General features: G+C 37.6%; 1 protein-coding gene across 14 annotated transcripts in view; it reads left to right on the forward strand.

Annotated features, from left to right (window-relative positions):
* Positions 1–22,507, forward strand: part of BBS9 (Bardet-Biedl syndrome 9) — a 471,319-nt gene that overhangs the window by 209,070 nt on the left and 239,742 nt on the right. For all 14 annotated transcript variants that reach the window (XR_014266409.1, XR_014266410.1, XR_014266411.1 and 11 more), the window contains one exon: positions 7,321–7,416. Coding sequence is in view for 9 of the 14 variants with exons in the window: in XM_082471759.1 (XP_082327885.1) it covers positions 7,321–7,416 (96 nt within the window). In the remaining 5 variants the exon portion in view is untranslated. The remainder of the gene's footprint in view (positions 1–7,320; positions 7,417–22,507) is intronic.

The raw sequence follows: 22,507 nt of genomic DNA on the forward strand, positions 1-22,507 counted from the left end.
TGTGCCACATCTTCTTTATCCATTCATCTGTTGATGGACACTTAGGTTGCCTCCATGTCCTAGCTATTGTAAATAGAGCTGCAGGGAACATTGTGGTACATGACTCTTTTTGAATTATGGTTTTCTCAGGGTATATGCCCAGGAGTGGGATTGCTGGGTGGTGTGGTAGTTCTATTTTTAGTTTTTTAAGGAAGCTCCATACTCTTCTCCATAGTGGCTGTATCAATTTACATTCCCACCAACAGTGCAAGGTGGTTCCCTTTTCTCTACACCTTCTCCAGCATTTAATGTTTGTAGACTTTTTGGTGATGGCCATTCTGACCGGTGTGAGGTGATACCTCATTGTAGTTTTGATTTGCATTTCTCTAATGATTAGTGATGTTGAGCAATCTTTCATGTGTTTGTTGGCAATCTGTATATCTTCCATGGAGAAATGTCTATTTAGATCTTCTGCCCATTTTTGGATTGGGTTGTTTATTTTTTTGATATTGAGCTACGTGAGCTGCTTGTAAATTTTGGAGATTAATCCTTTGTCAGTTGCTTCATTTGCAAATATTTTCTCCAGTTCTGAGGGTTGTCTTTTCATCCTGTTTATGGTTTCCTTTGCTGTGGGAAAACTTTTAACTTTCATTAGGTCCCATTTGTATATTTTTGTTTTTATTTCCATTTCTCTAGGAGGTGGGTCAAAAAGGATCTTGCTGTGATTTATGTCATAGAGTGTTCTGCCTATATTTTCCTCTAATAGTTTTATAGTGTCTGGCCTTACATTTAGGTCTTTACTCCATTTTGAGTTTCTTTTTGTGTATGGTGTTAGGGAGTGTTCCAACTTCATTCTTTTACATGTAGCTGTCCAGTTTTCCCAGCACCACTTATTGAAGAGGCTGTCTTTTCTCCATTGTATATTCTTGCCTCCTTTATCAAAGATAAGGTGACCATATGTGTGTGGGTTGATCTTTGGGCTTTCTATTCTGTCCATTGATCTATATTTCTGTTTTTGTGCCAGTACCATACTGTCTTGATTACTGTACCTTTGTAGTATAGTCTGAAGTCAGGGAGCCTGATTCCTCCAGCTCCGTTTTTCTTTCTTAAGATTGCTCTGGTTATTTGGGGTCTTTTGTGTTTCCATACAAATTGTGAAAGTTTTTGTTCTAGTTCTGTGAATAATGGCATTGGTAGTTTGATAGGGATTGCATTGAATCTGTAGATTCCTTTGGGTAGTGTAGTCATTTTCACAATGTTGATTCTTCCAATCCAAGAACATGGTATGTCTCTCCATCTGTTTGTATCATCTTTCATTTCTTTCATCAGTGCCTTATATAGTTTTCTGCATACAGGTCTTTTGTCTCCTTAGGTAGGTTTATTCCTAGGTATTTTATTCTTTTTGTTGCAATGGTAAATGGAAGTGTTTCCTTAATTTCTCTTTCAGATTTTTCATCATTAACGTATAGGAATGCAAAAGATTTCTGAGCATTAATTTTGTATCCTGCTACTTTACCAAATTCATTGATTAGCTCTAGTAGTTTTCTTGTAGAGTCTTTAGGATTCTCTATGTATAGTATCATGTCATCTGCAAACAGTGACAGTTTTACTTCTTCTTTTCCGATTTGGATTCCTTTTATTTCTTTTTCCTCTCTGATTGCTGGGCTAAAACTTCCAAAAGTGTGTTGAATAATAGTGGTGAGAGTGGGCAACCTTGTCTTGTTCCTGATCTTCGTGGAAATGGTTACAGTTTTTCACCATTGAGAACGATGCTGGCTGTGGGTTTGTCATATATGGCCTTTATTATGTTGAGGTAAGTTCCCTCTCTGCCTACTTTCTGGAGGGTTTTTATCATAAATGGGTGTTGAATTTTGTTGAAAGCTTTTTCTGCATCTATTGAGATGATCATACAGTTTTTATCCTTCAGTTTTTTAGTATGGGTTATCACATTAATTGATTTCCGTATATTGAAGAATCCTTGCATTCCTGGGATAAACCCCACTTCATCGTGGTGTATGATGCTTTTAATGTGCTGTTGGATTCTGTTTGCTAGTATTTTTTTGAGAATTTTTGCATCTATGTTCATCAGTGTATTGGCCTGTAATTTTCTTTCTTTGTGACATCTTTGTCTGGTTTTGGTATCAGGGTGATGGTGGTTTCGTAGAATGAGTTTGGGAGTGATTCTCCCTCTGCTATGTTTTGGAAGAGTTTGAGATGATAGGTGTTAGCTTTTCTCTAAATGTTTGGTAGAATTCGCCTGTGAGGCCATCTGGTCCTGGGCTTTTGTTTGTCGGAAGATTTTTAATCACAGTTTCAATTTCAGTGCTTGTGATTGGTCTGTTTATCTTTTCTATTTCTTCCTGGTTCAGTCTTGGGAGGTTGTGCTTTTCTAAGAATTTGTCCATTTCTTCCAGGTTGTCCATTTTATTGGCATAGAGTTGCTTGTAGTAATCTCATGATCCTTTGTATTTCTGCAGTGTCAGCTGTTACTTCTCCTTTTTCAGTTCTAATTCTATTGATTTGAGTCTTCTCCCTTATTTTCTTGATGAGTCTGGCTAATGGCTTATCAATTTTGTTTATCTTCTCAAAGAACTAGCTTTTAGTTTTATTAACCTTTGCTATCGTTTCCTTCATTTCTTTTTCATTTATTTCTGATCTGATCTTTATGATTTCTTTCCTTCTGCTAACTTTGGGGTTTTTTGTTGTTTCTCTAACAGCTTTAGGTGTAAGGTTAGGTTGTTGATTTGAGATGTTTCTTGTTTCTTGGGGTAGGATTGTATTGCTATAAAATTCCCTCTTAGAACTGCTTTTGCTGCATCCCATAGGTTTTGGGTCGTTGTGTTTTCATTGTCATTTGTTTCTAGGTATTTTTTGATTTCCTCTTTGATGTCTTCAGTGATCTCTTGGTTATTAAGTAGTGTATTGTTTAGCCACCATGTGTTTCTATTTTTTACAGATTTTTTCCTATAATTGATATCTAGTCTCATAGCGTTGTGGTCAGAAAAGATACTGGATATGATTTCAATTTTCTTGAATTTACCAAGGCTTGATTTGTGACCCACGATATGATCTATCTGAAGAATGTTCCATGCGCACTTGAGAAGAAAGTGTATTCTGTTGTTTTTGGATAGAATATCGTGTAAGTATCAATGAAGCCCATCATGTGTAATGTATCATTTAAAGGTTGTGTTTCCTTATTTATTTTCATTTTGGATGATCTGTCCATTTGTGGAAGTGGGGTGTTAAAGTCCCCTACAGTGATTGCGTTACTGTCGATTTCCCCTTTTATGGCTGTTAACATTTGCCTTATGTATTGAGGTGCTCCTATGTTGGGTGCATAAATATTTACAATTGTTATATCTTCTTCTTGTATTGATCCCTTGATCATTAGGTAGTGTCCTTCTTTGTCTCTTGTAATAGTCTTTATTTTAAAGTCTATTTTGTCTGATATGAGAACTGCTACTCCAGCTTTCTTTTGATTTCCATTTGTATGGAATATCTTTTTCCATCCCCTCACTTTTAGTCTGTATGTGTCCCTAGATCTGAAGTGGGTCTCTTGTAGACAGTATATATATGGGTCTTGTTTTAGTATCCATTCAGCCAGTCTATGTCTTTTGGTTGGAGCATTTAATCCATTTACACTTAAGGTAATTATCAATATGTATGTTCCTATTACCGTTTTCTTGATTGTTTTGGGTTTGTTATTGTAGGTGTTTTCCTTCTCTTGTGTTTCCTGCCTAGAGAAGTTCCTTTAGCATTTGTTGTAAAGCTGGTTTGGTGGTGCTGAATTCTCTTAGCTTTTGCTTCTGAGGCTGCTAGGAGAGATTTCGCTTTCTCTTCTTTGTTCATACAGCTCCTGGGGTTCTGCTTTGGATTTGGCCCTGCCTCTGTGTGTTGGTCGCCTGAGGGGGTCTATTCTTCCCTCAGACAGGACGGGGTTAAAGTAGCAGCTGATTAGGGGGCTCTGGCTCACTCAGGCTGGGGGTAGGGAAGGATACAGAATGCTCGGTGAGCCTGTGGTGGCAGAGGCTGGCATGACATTGCACCATCCTGAGGCGCACCATGTATTCTCCCGGGGAAGTTGTCCATGGATCATGGGAGCCTGGCAGTGGCGGGCTGCACAGGCTCCCAGGAGGGGAGGTGTGGATAGTGTGACATGTGCTTGTACACAGGCTTCTTGGTGGCTGCAGTAGCAGTCTTAGTGTTTCATGCCCGTCCCTGGGGTCCACACTGATAGCCGCAGCTTCCGCCCCGTCACTGGAGCTCGTTTGGGTGGTGCTCTGAATCCCCTCTCCTCGCGCACCCTGAAACAATGGTCTCTTGCGTCTTAGGCAGGTCCATACTTTTTCCTAGACTCCCTCCTGGCTAGCTGTGGCGCACTAGCCCCCTTCAGGCTGTGTTCACACAGCCAACCCCAGTCCTCTCCCTGGGATCTGACCTCCGAAGAAGCCGGAGCCTCAGCTCCCAGCCCCGAGCCGTCCCGGCCGACAGGTGAGCAGACAAGCCTCTCGGGCTGGTGAGTGCTGGTGGGCACTGATCCTCTGTTGGGAATCTCTCTGCTTTGCCCTCTGCACTCCGGTTGCTGCACTCTCCTCCCTGGCTCCGAAGCTTCCCCCCGCCACCCCCCGTCTCCACCAGTGAAGGGGCTACCTAGCATGTGGAAACTTTTCCTCCTTCACAGCTCCCTCCCAGAGGTGCAGGTCCCATCCCTATTCTTTTGTCTCTGTTTTTTCTTTTTTCTTTTTCCCTACCCAGGTATGTGGGGAGTTTCTTGCCTTTTGGGAAGTCTGAGGTCTTCTGCCAGCATTCAGTAGGTGTTCTGTAGGAGTTGTTCCACATGTAGGTGTATTTCTGATGTATTTGTGGGGAGGAAGGTGATCTCCATGTCTTACTCCTCTACCATCTTGAAGGTCTCCCTCTGTTAAGATATTTTGATCTATGGGTTATAATTTTTATCCAATTTGGAAATATTTTGGCTATTATTTTTTCAAATATTTTTTTCTGTCTCCACTCCTTTTTTCATCTTTATTTTAAGGACTCCAATTATATGTATATTTCTCACTTGAGGTTGTCCCAGAGCTCAATGATGCTGTTTTTGTTTTTTCAATCTTTTTTCTCTTTGTGCTTTTTTTTGGGTAGTTTCTACTGCTATACATTCAAGTTATTTATTTTTTCAGTGTGGAATGTGTTCATAATCCCACTCAGTGTATTTTTTTAATCTCAGACATTGTAGTTGTCATCTCTCAAGGTTTGATTTGGGTCTCTCTCTTTTTAAAAAAAATTTTCCACGTCTCTATTTAATATAGCGCCTTTGAATATTTATAATAATATAATAATTATTTTAATGCCTTTGTCTACTAATTCTATTGTCTGTGTCATTTCTGAGTTAGTTTTGATTGATTTTTCTCCTTGTTAATGGGTTGTAATTTCTTTTCTCTTTCTGTGTCCTGTAATCTTTGACTGAAGGACAGAATTCCTGAATTTTATCTAATTGCGTGTTGAGTATTTTAGCTTTCCTATAAATATTCTTGAGGTTTTTTTTTTTCTGGGACACATTTAAGTTACTTGAAAAAGTTTGATCATTTTTAGTGTTGTTTTGAAGCTTTGTTAGGTGGGACGGGAGCAACATTTATTCTAGTGTGAAATTTACCTGCTACTGAAACCAAACTCTTCTATGTGATCTACCTGATACCTAGTGAATTTTGATGGTCTATATTATGGCCAGTGCGAAAACAAGGATTATCTCTGGCCCTGTCTGGGCTTGTGGATTATTTCCTGTAATCTTTTTGACTGTTTTTTTTTTTTTTTTTCTCCCCAACCTCAGGTAGTTTCCTCATAGGCATGCATCCATTAGTATTCTACTGAGTACTCAAATGGGACTCTGCAAATCTCTGGAGTTCTTTCTCTGTAGCTCTGTCTGCTCTCTGCCTTGAGAACGTTTGCCACTTTGGCCTTCCCAGATTACCAAATCTATCTCCTCAACTCGGGGAGAATGCTGGGTTGCTCCTGGGCTCCCCTCCCCTGTGTTGTGGCTTGGAAATTTCTCTAGGTGGTAAGCTGGTGCAAACATAGGGCTCACTTTGTTTCTTGTTTGTCAGAGATCCCTGTTGTTCATTTGCGAATTTCCAGTGTCTTAAAAATGGTTCATATATTTTATTCCATTTTTTAGTTTTTTGAGATGGGAGGGTAAATTTGGCCCCAGTTTTTCCATTTGGGCACAGAGTGAAAGTCTCCAGTGTTATAATTTTTATTTGTTTTTTTTTTTTTGAGTCAGGAATCAAATATGTTTCACTTATAATTTTTTGATATGAATTTTTTGATATCTCCTCTTCTGTAGGCTTTCTCCTTCATGTCTCTTTTTAATTTGCAGTTTATTTGTTAAAGAATACAAATTATTTTTCCTGTGAGTTTCCCGTTCTCTGAATTTTGCTGATTACATCCCTGTGATTTTGTTTAATATTTTCTCTGTCTTGTTCCCTGTAAATTGATAGTTGCATCTAGTGATAATAGAGTTAGGATTGATTATTTTGACCATACTACTGCAAGAATGGTGATATATACTTTCAGCAGTGGGTACATTATATCTGTTTGTCTCCTTTTTTGTGATTGTAACAGCTATTGATAGTCAATGCTAAGATCCATTAATTCATTGGAAGTTGAAAAATGGTGGTATTCTATTCTTTCAAGCTTTCTACAATTTTTAGCTGGAATATTTCCACACAGAGAATGTTTCCCTTATTTACCACTGTTTATGTGGTACAATTTGGTAGGATCATCAGGATAAATGCTTGGTTCTTTGTTTTTATTATTGATTCTTAAAATAATGAGTTGATTCTCTAGGATCCTTCAATAGTGAGCATTTGGGTTTTTTGTTTTATTTTTAGTGTCAATATGAACACATGCCTTTAAATATATTTGATATATTTTACTTCATTGCAGTTATTATTATTATTATTTTGATACTCAAGTATTTTCATCTCTGGCCAGTGGTAGTCTCTTTAAGTTGGCTCTTACGTCCTTTTCATACAAATCTGCTGGTCACTGATAGTTTCCTTGCTTTCTGGTGTGACAGGCATTCTAAGTTCATCTTGTACATTTCCTGCCTCAGACCTAGAATGAACTAGTAGAAGAAAATTAAGTGATTTCAGCATGTTCTTCTGAGGCAGTAATTTTAGCAATTGGAAGCAACTGTGGAGATCAGCTAATATATTATAGTCCACACATGGACCTTAAACATGACTAGTGACATAAAAAATACTCATTGTCAACTAAGCTTCCTATTTTAAACATTAAGTGTTTTGCCTTGTGATTATGTAAGGTGATTTTTTCTTTTCTTTGCAGGCTTTGCCAATCAGTCAGAAGATGATCAGGTGAATGTAATGGGTTTTCGCTTCTTAGGAGGTTCCCGAGTTACTCTTCTTGCTTCCAAAACCTCTCGTAAGTAAAGCCATGGTATTATTGCTTTTGAAAACTTCTATTAAGAACAGTGCATCACAGATCATTGCCACATCAAAGATTTCTGCAAGGGTGATGTCAGATATTGAAAACTAAGAGCCATTATATTAGTTATGAAGATAGAATCCTGTTTTATTAGTGATACTTAACTTTGGTTTTGGGGATGAGGAGAGTTTGATAGAGGAATTTAAAGAACTGAAAAATGTCTTTGAGATAGGTATATGGTGAAGTAGGTTTTAGGAGTTACTAGAAACTGGAGTTAATTTTTTTGGGTTATGTGTATATTCTTACATCCTCCTTTTGGACACTTGCAAAGATGAAAGTGAAAGTGAATAACTTTTGCTGAGATTAATCTCAGTAGAATGAAAAGTAGTAAGTGTATAGTCAAGTTTGAATTTCAGATTTAAATATGCTTTATTGATTTGTTTGCTTCATATGAGAATAATGGTTGAAACTACTCAATGTAAAACTGACCTCTGATGTATGTAGACAATGAAGCTACTAAACTCACTGAGTTTTATATACCTTCTTGGAAATAAATTAAAATATTAAGAAAGGAAGTGTTTAACAAATTTTAGGTACACTAAGGGTATTAGGGGAAATGAATGTGTGTGTGTGTATATATATATATATATATATATATATATATATATAAGTCTGAGTACACTCCAATTTTTAAAATCTCTGCCATTTGTACAGTGGGTTTCATTTTCTATCAATACTTTATGGATTTGCAGTTTTAGTTGGTTATTTCTTTTATAATTAGAAAAGATAGTAAAATAAGGATATGTTCTTTTTGAAAAATGAAGATGTTAACGGGGGAACATATATACATCCTTATTTTAGAAACTAATGAAGTTTCTGTGGTTAAGATCATAACAGCTTCTGGACTGTGTAGGTTGGTGGCTAGTGAAATAGATTTGGAAACAACTAAAAATTAAAGAATAAGATACACAAATTAAAGACATTTCTGAGAAGAATGAGAGAATTCTGTACTTTTCGTGGTCTTTGTGATTGATCATGATTGTAGTCTTCTTTACATTGGCACCATTTTGTTTTGATTAATTTTAATCTTCAGTTGGATGATGGAATCATTTTTGTACATTTCTCTTTGTTAAAGTGTTCTCTTTAGTTATACTAAAAAATTGTTGCCAACATTTCTTTGGGAAATTATACACATCTGTTTGATTTCAGTTGATGATGCTGTATAATGAATCTGCAATTGAGACCATTTAAAAAAAGGCAAAATTTATTCTTTGTGCAAATGAGGGTATTTATGTCCTAATGCATTATATTTATTCTTTTTTATATAAAGTAACTCTTAGAACATTGCTGTTGCCCATAGTTACTTTATCGTTCTCTAAATTTTACCAAATATCCATGTATATAACTGATTTATTCACATTCATCTTAATATATGGTAATGAATGCCTTGACACAGCTACAGTGTGGGCAGACAGACTAAATAATGGAATTGGACAGGAACTACTAAATAAAGAATCAAATGAACTGTGTAAACTGAAACATGAAGTGTAGCCATTACAATTCCCTGATGGTTATTTTGGCCTCAGTGATGCCCAGAATTCTACCTAGGGAATGTCCTTGGAGATGAAGGGAGATAGATATGAAGAAAACACAATGGGATGGAGTCAAGATGGTGGAGTAGGAGGAAGCGGAGTTTGTGTCTCCTCACAACTAGGGCACCTACCAGGCACTGGTGGGGGACCACGGACACCTAAGGAGATGGGAGGAACCCCTGAGCAACTGGGTAGGATGTGGGGGTGGGGAGGGAGCATAGGGAGAGGTAGAGGAGGCAGGTTGGGACCAGTGCCCCTGAGGGGTGGCTGAAGGAGGGGAGGTGTTCCCATGCCTGGAGTGGCCCACGCATGGTGAGGGGAGCATCGGGGATGGGGGAGAGACCCTTGGGGGATCGGAGGGAACACAACCAGCATTTCCCCTGCCCACTTGGCCTCCGGGGAGTCTGCTGAGGTCCCAGGCCTGGTCCTCTGCCCTCTGAGGCCCCTCCAGCCGTGTGGGTCCTGAGGGCATGGGAGGGCGGGAGAGGGAGAGGGGAGAGGAAAAGTGGAGGCCAGACGGGGTTGGTGGCCCTGGGGGGGCGGCTGGGGGAGGGGAGGGGTTCCCACGCTCGGGAGGGGCCCACTACAGTGAGGGGATCAGCAGGGAGCCTGCTGAGGTCCGGGGCCTGATCCTCTGCACTCCGAGGCACCCTGTGCTGCTCGGAGCCTAAGCCCCGCCCCCACACCCCCACCCAGGGCCTAACCTCCGAACTCCTCACTCTGAGGCCCCCTCCGGCCCTGCTGCATTTTCCGGCCCTGCAGGTCCTAAGCCTAGGCCCCACCCCCAGCTAAGCCCCGCCCCCACCACCAAGACCTTTTCCAGCCTTTTTTTTTTTTTTTTTTTTAGGTGTGGTTCTGTTTTTTTTTTTTTTATGTTTATTTATTTTGGCTGCACTGGGTCTTAGTTGTGGCACACTGGATCTTTGTTGCAGCATGTTAATTTGTGGCATGCATGTGGGATCTAGTTCTCCGTCCAGGGATCGAACCCCGGCCCCCTGCATTGGGAGCATGGAGTCTTAACCACTGGGCCACCAGCAAAGTCCCTATGGTTCTGTTTTACCTTGTTGTTGTTGCATTTATATCTTTATTTTTTCTAAAAATTTTTTATTTTTCTAATTTTACTTTATTTTTTATTCTTTGTTACTGTACTGCTCCTTTTTTTTTTTTTTTTTTGCTGCACCACGTGGCTTGCAGGATCTTGATTCCCAGGCTGGGGGGGCAGGCCTGAGCTCCTGTGGTGAGAGAGCTGTGTCCAAACTGCTGGACTAACAGAGAACCTCAGGCACCAGGGAATATTAATCAGAGTGAGGTCTCCCAGAAGTCCTCATCTTGGCACCAAGACCCAGCTCTACCCAACTGCCTGAAACTCTAGTGCTGGATGCCTCAGGCCAAACGACCAGTAAGACATGAACACAGCCCAACCCATCAAAAAAAATGAGATGACAAACAAATATGTTACAGAAAAAGGAACAAGGCAAAAGCCTACAAGACCAAATAAATGAAGCAGAAATAGGCAAACTACCTGAAAAAGAATTCAGAGTAATGATAGTAAAGATGATCCAAAATCTAGGAAATAGGATGGAGGCACAGATTGAGAAAATACAAGAAATGTTTAACAAAGACCTAGAAGAACTAAAGAACAAACAAACAGTGATGAACAACACAATATCTGAAATGAAAAATACACTAGAAGGAATCAATAGCAGAATTACTGAGGCAGAGGAACAAATAAGTGAGCTGGAAGATAGGATGGTGGAAATAACTGCTGAGGAGCAGAATAAAGAAAAAAGAATGAAAAGAATTGAGGACAGTCTCAGAGACCTCTGGGACAACGTTAAACACACCAACATTCAAATTATAGGGGTCGCAGAAGAAGAAGAGAAAGAGAAAGTGTCTGAGAAAATATTTGAAGAGGTTATAATCGAAAACTTTCCTAACATGGGAAAGGAAATAGCCACCCAAGTCCAGGAAGTGCAGAGAGTCCCATACAGGATAAACCCTAGGAGAAACACACCAAGACACGTATTATTCAAACTAACAAAAATTAAATTCAAAGAAAAAATATTAAAAGCAGCAAGGGAAAAGCAACAACTAACAAACAAGGGAATCCCCATAAGGTTATCAGCTGATTTTTCAGTAGAAACTCTGCAGCCCAGAAGGGAGTGGCAGGTTGTATTTAAAGTGATGAAAGGGAAAAACCTACAACCAAGATTACTCTACCCAGCAAAGATCTCACTCAGATTCGATGGAGAAATCAAAAGCTTTATAGACAAGCAAAAGCTAAGAGAATTCAGCACCACCAAACCAGCTTTACAACAAATGCTAAAGGAACTTCTCTAGGTGGGAAACACAGAGAAGAAAAAGACCCACAAAAACAAACCCAAAACGATTAAGAAAATGGTAATAGGAACAGACATATCAAAAATTACCTTGAATGTAAATGGATTAAATGCTCCAACCAAGACACAGACTGGCGGAATGGATACAAAAACAAGACCCGTATATATGCTGTCTACAAGAGACCCACTTCAGACCTAGGGACACATACAGACTGAAAGTGAGGGGATGGAAAAAGATATTCTATGCAAATGGAAAACACAAGAAAGCTGGAGTAGCAATACTCATATCAGATAAAATAGACTTTAAAATAAAGACTATTATAAGAGATAAGGAAGGACACTATATAATGATCAAGGGATCAATCCAAGGAGAAAACATAACAATTATATTTATGCACCCAACATAGGAGCACCTCAATACAAAAGGCAAATGCTAATAACCTTAAAAGGGAAAATCAACAGTAACACAATAATAGTGGGGGCCTTTAACACCACACTTACACCAAAAGACAGATCATCGAGAGAGAAAATAAATAAGGAAACAGAAGCTTTACATGACACAATAGACCAGATAGATTTAATTGATATTTATAGGACATTCCACCCAAAAGTGACAGAATACACTTTCTTCTCAAGTGCACACGGAACATTCTCCAGGATAGATCACATCTTGGGTCAAAATTAAGCCTCGGAAAATTTAAGAAAGTTGAAACCGTATCAAGCATCTTTTCCGACCACAATGCTATGAGATTAGAAATCAATTACAGGAAAAAAACTGTAAAAAACACAAACACATGAAGGATAAACAGTGCACTGCCAAATAACCAAGAGATCACTGAAGAAATCAAAGGTGAAATAAAAAAATATCTAGAAACAAATGACAATGAAAACATGATGACCCAAAACATTTGGGACGCAGCAAAAGCAGTTCTAAGAGGGAAATTTATAGCAGTTCAATCTCACCTCAAGAAACAAGAAAAATCTCAAATAAACAATCTAACCTTACACCTAAAGCAACTAGAGAAAGAAGAACAAAGATAATGCAAAGTTAGCAGAAGGAAAGAAATCATAAAGATCAGATCAGAAATAAATGAAAGAGAAACAAAACAATAACAAAGGTCAGTAAAACTAAAAGTTGGTTCTTTGAGAAGATAAACTTGGTAAACCTTTAGTGAGACTCATCAAGAAAAAAAGGGAGAGGACTCAAATCAATAAAATTAGAAATGAAAAAAGGCGAAATTACAACTGACACCACAGAAATACAAAGCATCATAAGAGACTACTACAAGCAACTATATGCCAGTAAAATGGACAACTGGGAAGAACTGGACAAATTCTTGAAAAGGTACAACTTTCCAAGACTGAACCAAGAAGAGTCAGAAAATATGAACAGACCAATCACAAGTAATGAGATTGAAACTGTAATTAAAATCTTCCAACCAACAAAAGTCTAGGACCAGACAGCTTCACAGGTGAATTCTATCAAACATTTAGAGAAGAGCTAACATCTATCCTTCTCAAACTCTTCCAAAAAATTGCAGAGGACCACCCCAAATTCATTCTACAAGGCCACCTTCATGCTGATACCAAAACCAGACAAAGATATCACAAAAAAGAAAATTACAGACCAATATCACTGATGAACATAGACGAAAAATCCTCAACAAAATACTAGCTAACAGAATCCAACAACACATTAAAAAGATCATACACCATGATCAAGTGGGATTTATCCCAGGTATGCAGGGATTTTTCAATATATGCGAATCAATCAACGTGATACACCATATTAATAAATTAAAAACTAAAAACCATATGACCATCTCAATAAATGCAGAAAAATCTTTTGACAAAATTCAACACCATTTATGATAAAAAATCTCCTGAAAGTGGGCATAGAGGGAACCTGTCTCAACATAAGAAAGGCCATATACGACAAACCCACAGCAAACATCATTCTCAATGGTGAAAAACTGAAAACATTTCCTCTAAGATCAGGAGGAAGACAAGGATGTTCACTCTCACCACTATTATTCAACATAGTTTTGGAAGTCCTAGCCACAGCAATCAGAGAAGAAAAGGAAATAAAAGGAATACAAATTGGAAAAGAAGAAGTAAAACTGTCACTGTTTACAGATGACATGATACTATGCATGGAAAATCCTAAGGATGTCACCAGAAAACTACTAGAACTAATCAATGAATTTGGTAGAGTTGCAGGATACAAAATTAATGCACAGAAATCTCTTGCAATCCTATACACTAACAACAAAAGATCAGAAAGAGAAATTTAGGAAACAATCCCATTTACCATTACAACAAATAGAATAAAATACCTAGGAATAAATCTACCTAAGGAGGGAAAAGACCCGTACTCAAAAAACTATAAAACACTGATGAAAGAAATCAAAGATGACACAAACAGATGGAGAGATATACCACGTTCTTGGATTGGAAGAATCAATATTGTGAAAATGACTCTACTACCCAAAGCAATCTACAGATTCAATGCAATCCCTATCAAATTACCAATGACATTTTTCACAGAATTAGAACAAAAAATTTTACAATTTGTATGGAAACACAAAAGACCCTGAACAGCCAAAGTAATCCTGAGAAAGAAAAATGGAGCTGGAGGAGTCACACTCCCTGACTTCAGACTATACTACAAAGCTACAGTAATCAAGACAGTATGGTACTGGCACAAAAACAGAAATATAGATCAATGGTACAGGATAGAAAATCCAGAGATAAGCCCATGCACATATGGTCACCTAATCTATGACAAAGGAGGCAAGAATATACAATGGAGAAAAGACATCCTCTTCAATAAGCGGTGCTGGGAAAACTGGATGGCTACATATAAAAGAATGAAATTAGAACACTCCCTAACACCATACACAAAAATAAACTCAAAATAGATTAAAGACCTAAATGTAAGACCGGACACTCTAAAACTCTTAGAGGAAAACATCGGAAAAACACACTTTGACTTAAATCACAGCAAGACCTTTTTTGACCCACCTCCTAGAGTAATGAAAATAAAACCCAAAATAAGCAAATGGGACCTCATTAAGTTAAAAGCTTTTGCACAGCAGAGGAAACCATAAACAAGATGAAAACACAACCCTCAGAATGGTAATAAATATTTGCAAATGAAGCATCGTACAAAGGATTAATCTCCCAAATTTACAAGCAGCTCATGCAGCTCAATATCAAAAAAACAAACAGGGCTTCCCTGGTGGCACAGTGGTTAATAATCCGCCTGCCAATGCAGGGGACACTGGTTCCAGCCCTAGTCCGGAGGATCCCACATGCCACGGAACAACTAAACCTGTGTGCCACAACTACTGAACCTGCACTCTAGAGCCCAAGAGCCAGAACTACTGAGCCTGCATGCCACAACTACTGAAGCCCACGTGCCTAGAGCCCGTGCTCCACAATAAGAGAAGCCACCACTATGAGAAGCCCGTGCACCACAAGGAAGAGTAGCCGCCGCTCGCTGCAACTAGAGAAAGCCCCCTCGTAGCAACGAAGACCAGACCCAATGCAGCCAAAAATAAATTAATTAAAAAAAAAAAAACGAACAACACAATCAAAAAATGGGCGGAAGACCTATATAGACATTTGTCCAAAGGAGACATACAGATGGCCAAGAGGCACGTGAAAAGATGTTCAACATCACTAATTATTAGAGAAATGCAAATCAAAACTGCAATGAGTTATCACCTCACACCGGTCAGAATGGTCTTCATCAAAAAATCTACAAACAATAAATGCTGGGGAGGGTGTGGAGAAAATGGAACCCTCTTGCACTGTTGGTGGGAATGTAAATTGATACAGCCACTGTGGAGAAGAACAGTATGGAGGTTTCTTAAAAAACTAATAATAGAACTACCATATGACCCAGCAATCCTACTACTGGTCATATACCCTAAGAAAACCATAATTCAAAAAGTCACATGTACCCCAATGTTCATTGCAGCACTACTTACAATGGCCAGGACATGGAAACAACCTAAATGTCCATTGACAGATGAATGGATAAAGATGATGTGGTACATATATATAATGAAATATTACTCAGCCATAAAAGGAATGAAATTGGGTCATTTGTAGAGATGTAGATGGACCTAGAGACTGTCATACAGAGTGAAGTAAGTCAGAAAGAGAAAAACAAATACCGTATATTAACGCATGTATATGGAATCTAGAAAAATGGTACTGATGAACCTAGTTGCAGGGCAGGAGTTAGAGACGCAGATGTAGAAAACGGATGTGTGGACATGGTGGGGGAGGGGAGGGTGGGATGAACTGAGAGATTAGGTTTGACATCAATACACTACCATGTGTAAAATAGATAGCTAGTGGGAACCTGTTGTATAGCACAGGGAGCTCAGCTCGGTGCTCTGTGATGACTTAGCCGGGTGGGATGCAGCGGGCGAGGGAAGTCCATAAGGGAGGGGATATATGTATACATATAGCTGATTCACTTTATTGTACAGCAGAAACTAACACAACATTGTAAAGCAATTATACTCCAATAAAAAAATAAAATAAGGAAGTACAATTTTCCAGAGTCTAGGCAGATATTGGTGCTCCCTACTGCTCTATCAGTGCATTCATACCCAAGAAAGGAATGAAGTAATTTGTATCCAATTTGTTTGGCATTTTTCTTTTTTATGAAAGTCACACAATCTTTTGTCTTGAAATCTGCATGGACAGAAAAACCCTACATATGGAAAGAACCCACTATTTTTTCCCTAGCAAACAGTCAAATGCTACATATGTCATATATAGTTGTCCTTGATCGTGGATAGTGTTTTATGTGGGTTTTAAAACCTGCTTGATAATCAACCAGTCTTGAAGCGTACTATGCGGTAATTTTAGTTCAATTTGGTGTAGATCAGTCAGAGCAGACAAGAGAAAAGTGAATGCAGCTCTTTGGCTCAGGTATCCAGTCACCTTCTCTGGGGAGCTGAATAAGTTTTTAATTTCAGAAAGTAATGGTTCAATGTAATTAGAGTTTATTATGTGAATTCTGAAAAATCCCAATGCATTGAACATAAAAATATGTAGGAAAAATACTCTACACTAGCGAAATTTCTGAAAATGATTTCCACAGACCTAAATTGAAAATAATAAGACAGGTGATGGATATGTATATTACTTTTTAATGTATGTGTATTACTAATATATGTATGTAATATATACTAATATATGTATATATGTATGTATATTACATTACTAATTATGTATATTATTGATTGTAGTGATAGTTTTACAGGTATATACATATGTCCAAATTCATCAAATTGTGTGTATTAAATATATACATTCTTTGTATATCAGTGCTACCTCTATAAACTTGTTAAAAATAACCAGTAGGTCACATTTTGTGAAATCAAATATTTTTATAATCAGAATTATAGAATATTTCTACATGGAAGTCAATTATTTTTACTGATTCAGTACAATGAAATTTCAGAAGAAATATGCTATTGACTAAATACTTATATATTCCTGCCATGGCACTCTCTTAAGATCCAGATCCACTTTGTGATTTATTACCTCGCACAACAGACACTACCTCCTCTCTCTCCCTCTTCCTTCCTGCCCCTTTTGTCTCCATACTTTTCTTGATCTTTCTTATATATCTATTTTTGTCTTTTTCTCTACTATATCTATTTGTACTTTGCCTTGTTCCTTTTTTTTAATGGATTTAAAGTATATATATAAATTATAAAAATTTCCAAAATATGAAAGGAGAAAGTAAACAGTTGAAGGAACAGAGAGAGAAAATAAGAGCAGGAAATTAATAAAGATAAGAAAAAGATTATACTGCAGAATCAATAAGATGCTAGCAGTCTAAAAATAACAAGAAAGCATTTTAGTTCCAATTTTCAGAATGTTCATAAGATCAAATCAAATCAATTGTTCAGGAGATGCACAGCCTTTACTGATGCTGAGTCCAGGATGAAGTTTCTCTTCTGAATATCATAAAGATAGCTTCTTCAATAATGTCTCCATAGCTTATTCTTATAGTTATAATTGTTATACTTATATAATTATACTTTATGAGTAACAAATTTCATAAAGCTTTAAAAATAATGACAAAATGCAATTACTAGGTATAATTCTGTATGAGCCCAAAGCAGTACAGTCTAAGCTGCAGCTTAATCCAAGGATAAATTTAGAGTGTCTAGTATTACACACTCTAATTTAGTATCTAGCATTTTCAGTAAGAATTGGACAACCAAACTCAGTAATTCAGAAGTAAAATGTAGCTGGAAGGAGTTGTGGGTTTTGTTTTTAAATGAGCAGTATTAGAACATGTTTGAATAGCAATTGAAATGATTGAATTAATGGGAGAGGCTGATGATCAGGAAGAAGGGGATCACAAAGCAATGAAGTCCTTTAGAAGGAGAGAAGGGGTGGGATGCAGAGCCTGGAGGGTGAGGAGAATTGAAGGACAGGCCTTTTGTAACTTTACTGTGACAAGATGTAGGTCCAGGGAGATTCTGTAGATTTGTTGATGGAAAGATAGGGGAGCTTTGATGATGTCTAAATTTGAAAAAGAAAAGGCATGACACTGATGTCTTGAAGAATAAGAAAGCAAACTCATGAAATATAAGGCAATGTTGAAGTCTGAGATCCTGAATTTTGAAGTGAAGCCAGTCATCCTTAGACGATTTTGCCTGGCAGTGATTTGTTTATCAGTATCCAAGCAACTAAAGTCAGGGCTGGGATTTTGAAACAGAGAATTTCAGATAAAATATTTTTATGAGAATCACTGTAATAATGGACTACTAAATCTAAGAGAAATAAAGTAGAGAAAACTGATACATGGTGAGAATTTAATGGGTTCAATGGATCACAAGCCTTGATAAGGTTGAAGAAGTGAAGTAGTAGGAGTTATAGAGCAAGTGAACCAGAAGAACAAAAGGTGGTGGTCAGAGAATGAATGAAGTGCTGATGTAAAGCGTTCAGAGAGACTGCAGATTCTGATGAGAGGCTCATCAGGCAAGGTGTGACACTGGGGCAGTGGGTTGTGAAGATGGAGAGAAAACCAATGGAAACAAGGATTTCTAGGAAATGAAATGTCTCAGTTGTGGATATTGGAAGAGCCTATTTGATGTTAGCACAATGAAAGAGAAAAAGAAATACATACAGATATATTATTGTGAAATTTTAGAGCACTAAGAATCAGGAGCATATCTTCAAAGATTATAAAGGAAAAAACAATCTACTCAAGGAACATGAATCAAGACGGCATTTAACATCAAAATCATTAGATGCTAGAAGACAATGGAAAAATTTTCGCTAAGATCTGAGGGAAATGATTTTCAATTTAGACTTCTGTACCCTGCTAAATTGGTAATTAGCAATGAGTGCTGAGTAAATACATCTTCTCAGTGTCACAAGTAGGGCTAAGCAATTGCAAATAGCAAATTTATGTTGCCTCAGGTAGGCCTTTGGGATATGGAAAGGATAACTAATATACTAAACATTTCAATATCCTGAAAGATTTTAACATGCTAGAAAGAGTGATTGAATTGAACAAGGTCAAGTTTAAAAGTCCTTTGCTTATCCATTTTGACTATTTTGTTTTCAGGTATAATGAAAGAATTGTAGTCATGTACGTGAATAAGGGTTGGGCCTTGAAAAAGCCTTTTGTTTTGCATCTGTCAAAAGAAAGCATATGTGATCCTGAACTGTGTTAAACAAAATATCTTCAGAACAAGGAAAGTGAGAGTCTTGCTCCACTCCATCTGGGTAGACCACGTGCTTTTGTTCATTTTTCATTCAGCAGACGTATTAGATATAGAGACTGTCGTGGCTGTTGTGGAGCTTCTGTGCTAACGGGAGAGACAAACAGGTAGCGAACTGATACCAGAATGCTTGATGTGCTTACAGAAGCACACTTTAGCTGCTGTTGGAGTCCAAAGGAATGAGATTCCATAAGAGATTTTATTTGTGAAGGATCTTGAGGAATGAATAGGAGATTATTAGGTGGAGGGCATTCCATAAAGAGAAAAAGTTATCTTCAGATGCTTGATAAAGTGTGGGGTTTTTAGAGATCAGTAAATTTTCTTCTGTGCCTGGAAGTTCATAGAGTAGGGTCTCTGTGATAGTCCTTTAATAAAGCCAAAAAATTTAGGGACAAGTGTCATGATCAAATCTAAACTCACCTGACACCCACCTCATGCCACTGTGAGTGCTTTAATGTGTACAGTGATTCATCAATATAATATTACTATTAATATTTATCTTAGAACATCTTAGCAGTAGTATCAAGGGACAATGGGAATATTATATAAATCTGCTTGGAAAAAGCCTTTTGCAAAGTAAGTTTACAGAAACCATCCCCAGTTTCTACTAATATTGAAGAGGTTGTATATGTAGAATATTATACTAGTATCTACTGAAATTGTTTCTATTATTTCTTCCAACTTTTGGTTTAAAAAGCATTCATCTGCTTTTCCATCTCACATTTTAAAATTTCCAAAGATCATAAATTATATTGATGCTTTGTTTATGATATGGATACAAACATTATTTATATTGATGAACTTCAGATGTTCTGACATGAATAGAGACTGACATTATGCACTTTTGTGCCCTGCTTAGTTAAATGTATTATTTTCTCCATTTGTAGTAGGGTGCAATGACAATTGACTGGGTTCTAATCATCCAAATTTATTTCATTTGGAGGCTGAAATGGTTATTTCCACTGAGCTGCTATTACAAGATGCAAAGGAAAAGAGATAAAACAATAAATTGAATGTTCATTTTGGCAGCTATTTTAATTACCATATTGTAAAGATATATTTTATAATACAACTTTCTTCTTTCATGTTATATTGCAAACAGAAATTTTCATTTCTCCTTTCCATGAAATGCGTACTCTGGAAAGTCTCCAGGGCAATGTTAACTACCTGGGAGTACTAGTACTGAGAATATGCTTAATAATCAAAATAATGCCTTATAAATCTTCAACTCATTGATTCTTGTTGATTTTTGGTAATCTGAAAAAAAATCAACTTGCAGATATCGTGTTTATATTTTTATTTATTATTTTTAAAGATAAATTTATTTATTTATTTATTTATTTATGGCTGTGTTGGGTTTTCGTTGCTGTGTGCGGGCTTTCTCTAGTTGCAGTGAGTGGGGGCTACTCTTCGTTGTGGTGCACGGGCGTCTCACTGTGGTGGCTTCTCTTGTGGCGGAGCACAGGCTCTAGGCGTGCGGGCTTCAGTAGTTGTGACACGTGGGCTCAGTAGTTGTGGCACACGGGCTATAGAGCACAGGCTCAGTAGTTGTGGCGCACGGACTTAGTTGCTCTGCGGCATGTGCGATCTTCCCAGACCAGGGCTCGAACCCGTGTCCCCTGCATTGGCAGGCAGGTTCTTAACCACTGTGCCACCAGGGAAGTCCCTTGTGTTTATATTTTTAAATCCCAAGTCTGATGGTGTTTTTTTATTTTAAAACATTTGTTCCTGCCCCCCACCCCCGCATGTGTTGATGAATAAGAAAATAATTGAGGCCCAAATGTTAAAGTTACAGAAAATATCACACTATTTAAATGTTTATTATTATGATTTTTACTTTTTTGTTGTTTGGTGACATTCATGTATTATAGTTTATCACAGTGGAGTACTATCTTAATCCATTTGGGCTGTTACTAAAATATACCATAGACTGGGGTGGCTTTTACCCAACAGAAATTTATTTCCAATAGTTCTGGAGGCTGGGAAGTCCAAGATCAAGGCACCAGTAGATTTGGTTTCTGGTAAGGGCCTGCTTCCTGTTCACAGATGTCTGAGTTTTCAGTGTGTCCTCACATGGCAGAAGGGTCAACAAAGATTTCTGGGGTCTCTTTTATAAGGGTGCTAATCTCATTCATGAGGGCTCAATCCTCATGACATAATCGCCTCCCCAAGGCCCCATATCCAGGTATTATCACATTGGGTATCAGGACTTAACATATGAATTTTGGGTGACACAAACATTCAGGCTATAGCAAATACCTGCTGGATATATAGAATTTTATTTATATTTAAATTTTTCATTGAGCTTTAGATTTTTTACTCACTTCATTCCACACTTTTTGTATCAAAGTTTTAATTTTTTCAGCCAATGTATTTTGAACATCTAATTTTGCTTGATCTAAATTTTATAATACCAAGATAAATTGTGCTTGTGTAGGTCTTTTCCATATAACACTATAGTTGATCTCCATACCAACCTTGTGAGGTACGTTTTATTTTCCCCTTTGTGTGGATGAAGAAATTGAAGATTGGATGATTTATTTGTACTGAAGTCATAGATTTAATAATTTACTACATTTTAAGTTTTGCTCAGGGATAAGACCTGAGAAACTGGAGATTTCCTTCCTAATGTGATACCCTTAATTGCTTATATATGCTACCACCATCTGTTACCTTGGTCATGGTTATAATGTCCTAACTCTAAGTCTATCTTGTCCCTTTCCAATTCGTTTTCTACTCGGCAGTTCTTGTAATAAAAACGAGGAAACAAACAATTACAAATTATATCATGCCACTCTCCGGCTTAAAATCTTTTGTGTTTATAATAATATCCAAACTTTTACCAACCCTTATAGGTCTCCCTGTATGTTCTGGCCTAGCCTAACATCCAGCTTCATCTATGGGCACTCTCTTCCTCACTCTGGCCTTCTCTCAGTTCCTGATACATGTCTGACTTTTTCTACCATGAAGTTTTTAACTTGCCATTCCCTCTACCTGGGCTATTCTGCCCATCCTTAAGCTCCAAGCTTTATGCACAAAATGGTTAGGAGTGTGGGCTCCAGGCTCTGGCTTAGAGTTCGTTTGAATGACTTTGAAAAAATTACTGTGCCTGTTTTTTCCATCTACAAAACAGAGATAAAATAGTACAATTATAATGTGTGAGAATCAAATGGGATAATTCCTAAAAAGCATGTAGCAATTTCCTGGTACATTGTAAGTGCTCGTGAAATTTTAGCTGCTAGTATTATTTAGCTGCTGTATTATATGAAATAATATAAAAACTATTTTACCCATTAGTCTTTATCACAGCACCCTTTTTATCTGCATCATAGTCCTTTCATAACTTTTAACTATTTATTTGTTATTTACTTATTTATTTTCTGCC

Source organism: Balaenoptera physalus (genome assembly GCF_965194825.1).
Source record: "Balaenoptera physalus genome assembly, chromosome: 8".
NCBI lineage: Eukaryota > Metazoa > Chordata > Mammalia > Artiodactyla > Balaenopteridae > Balaenoptera > Balaenoptera physalus.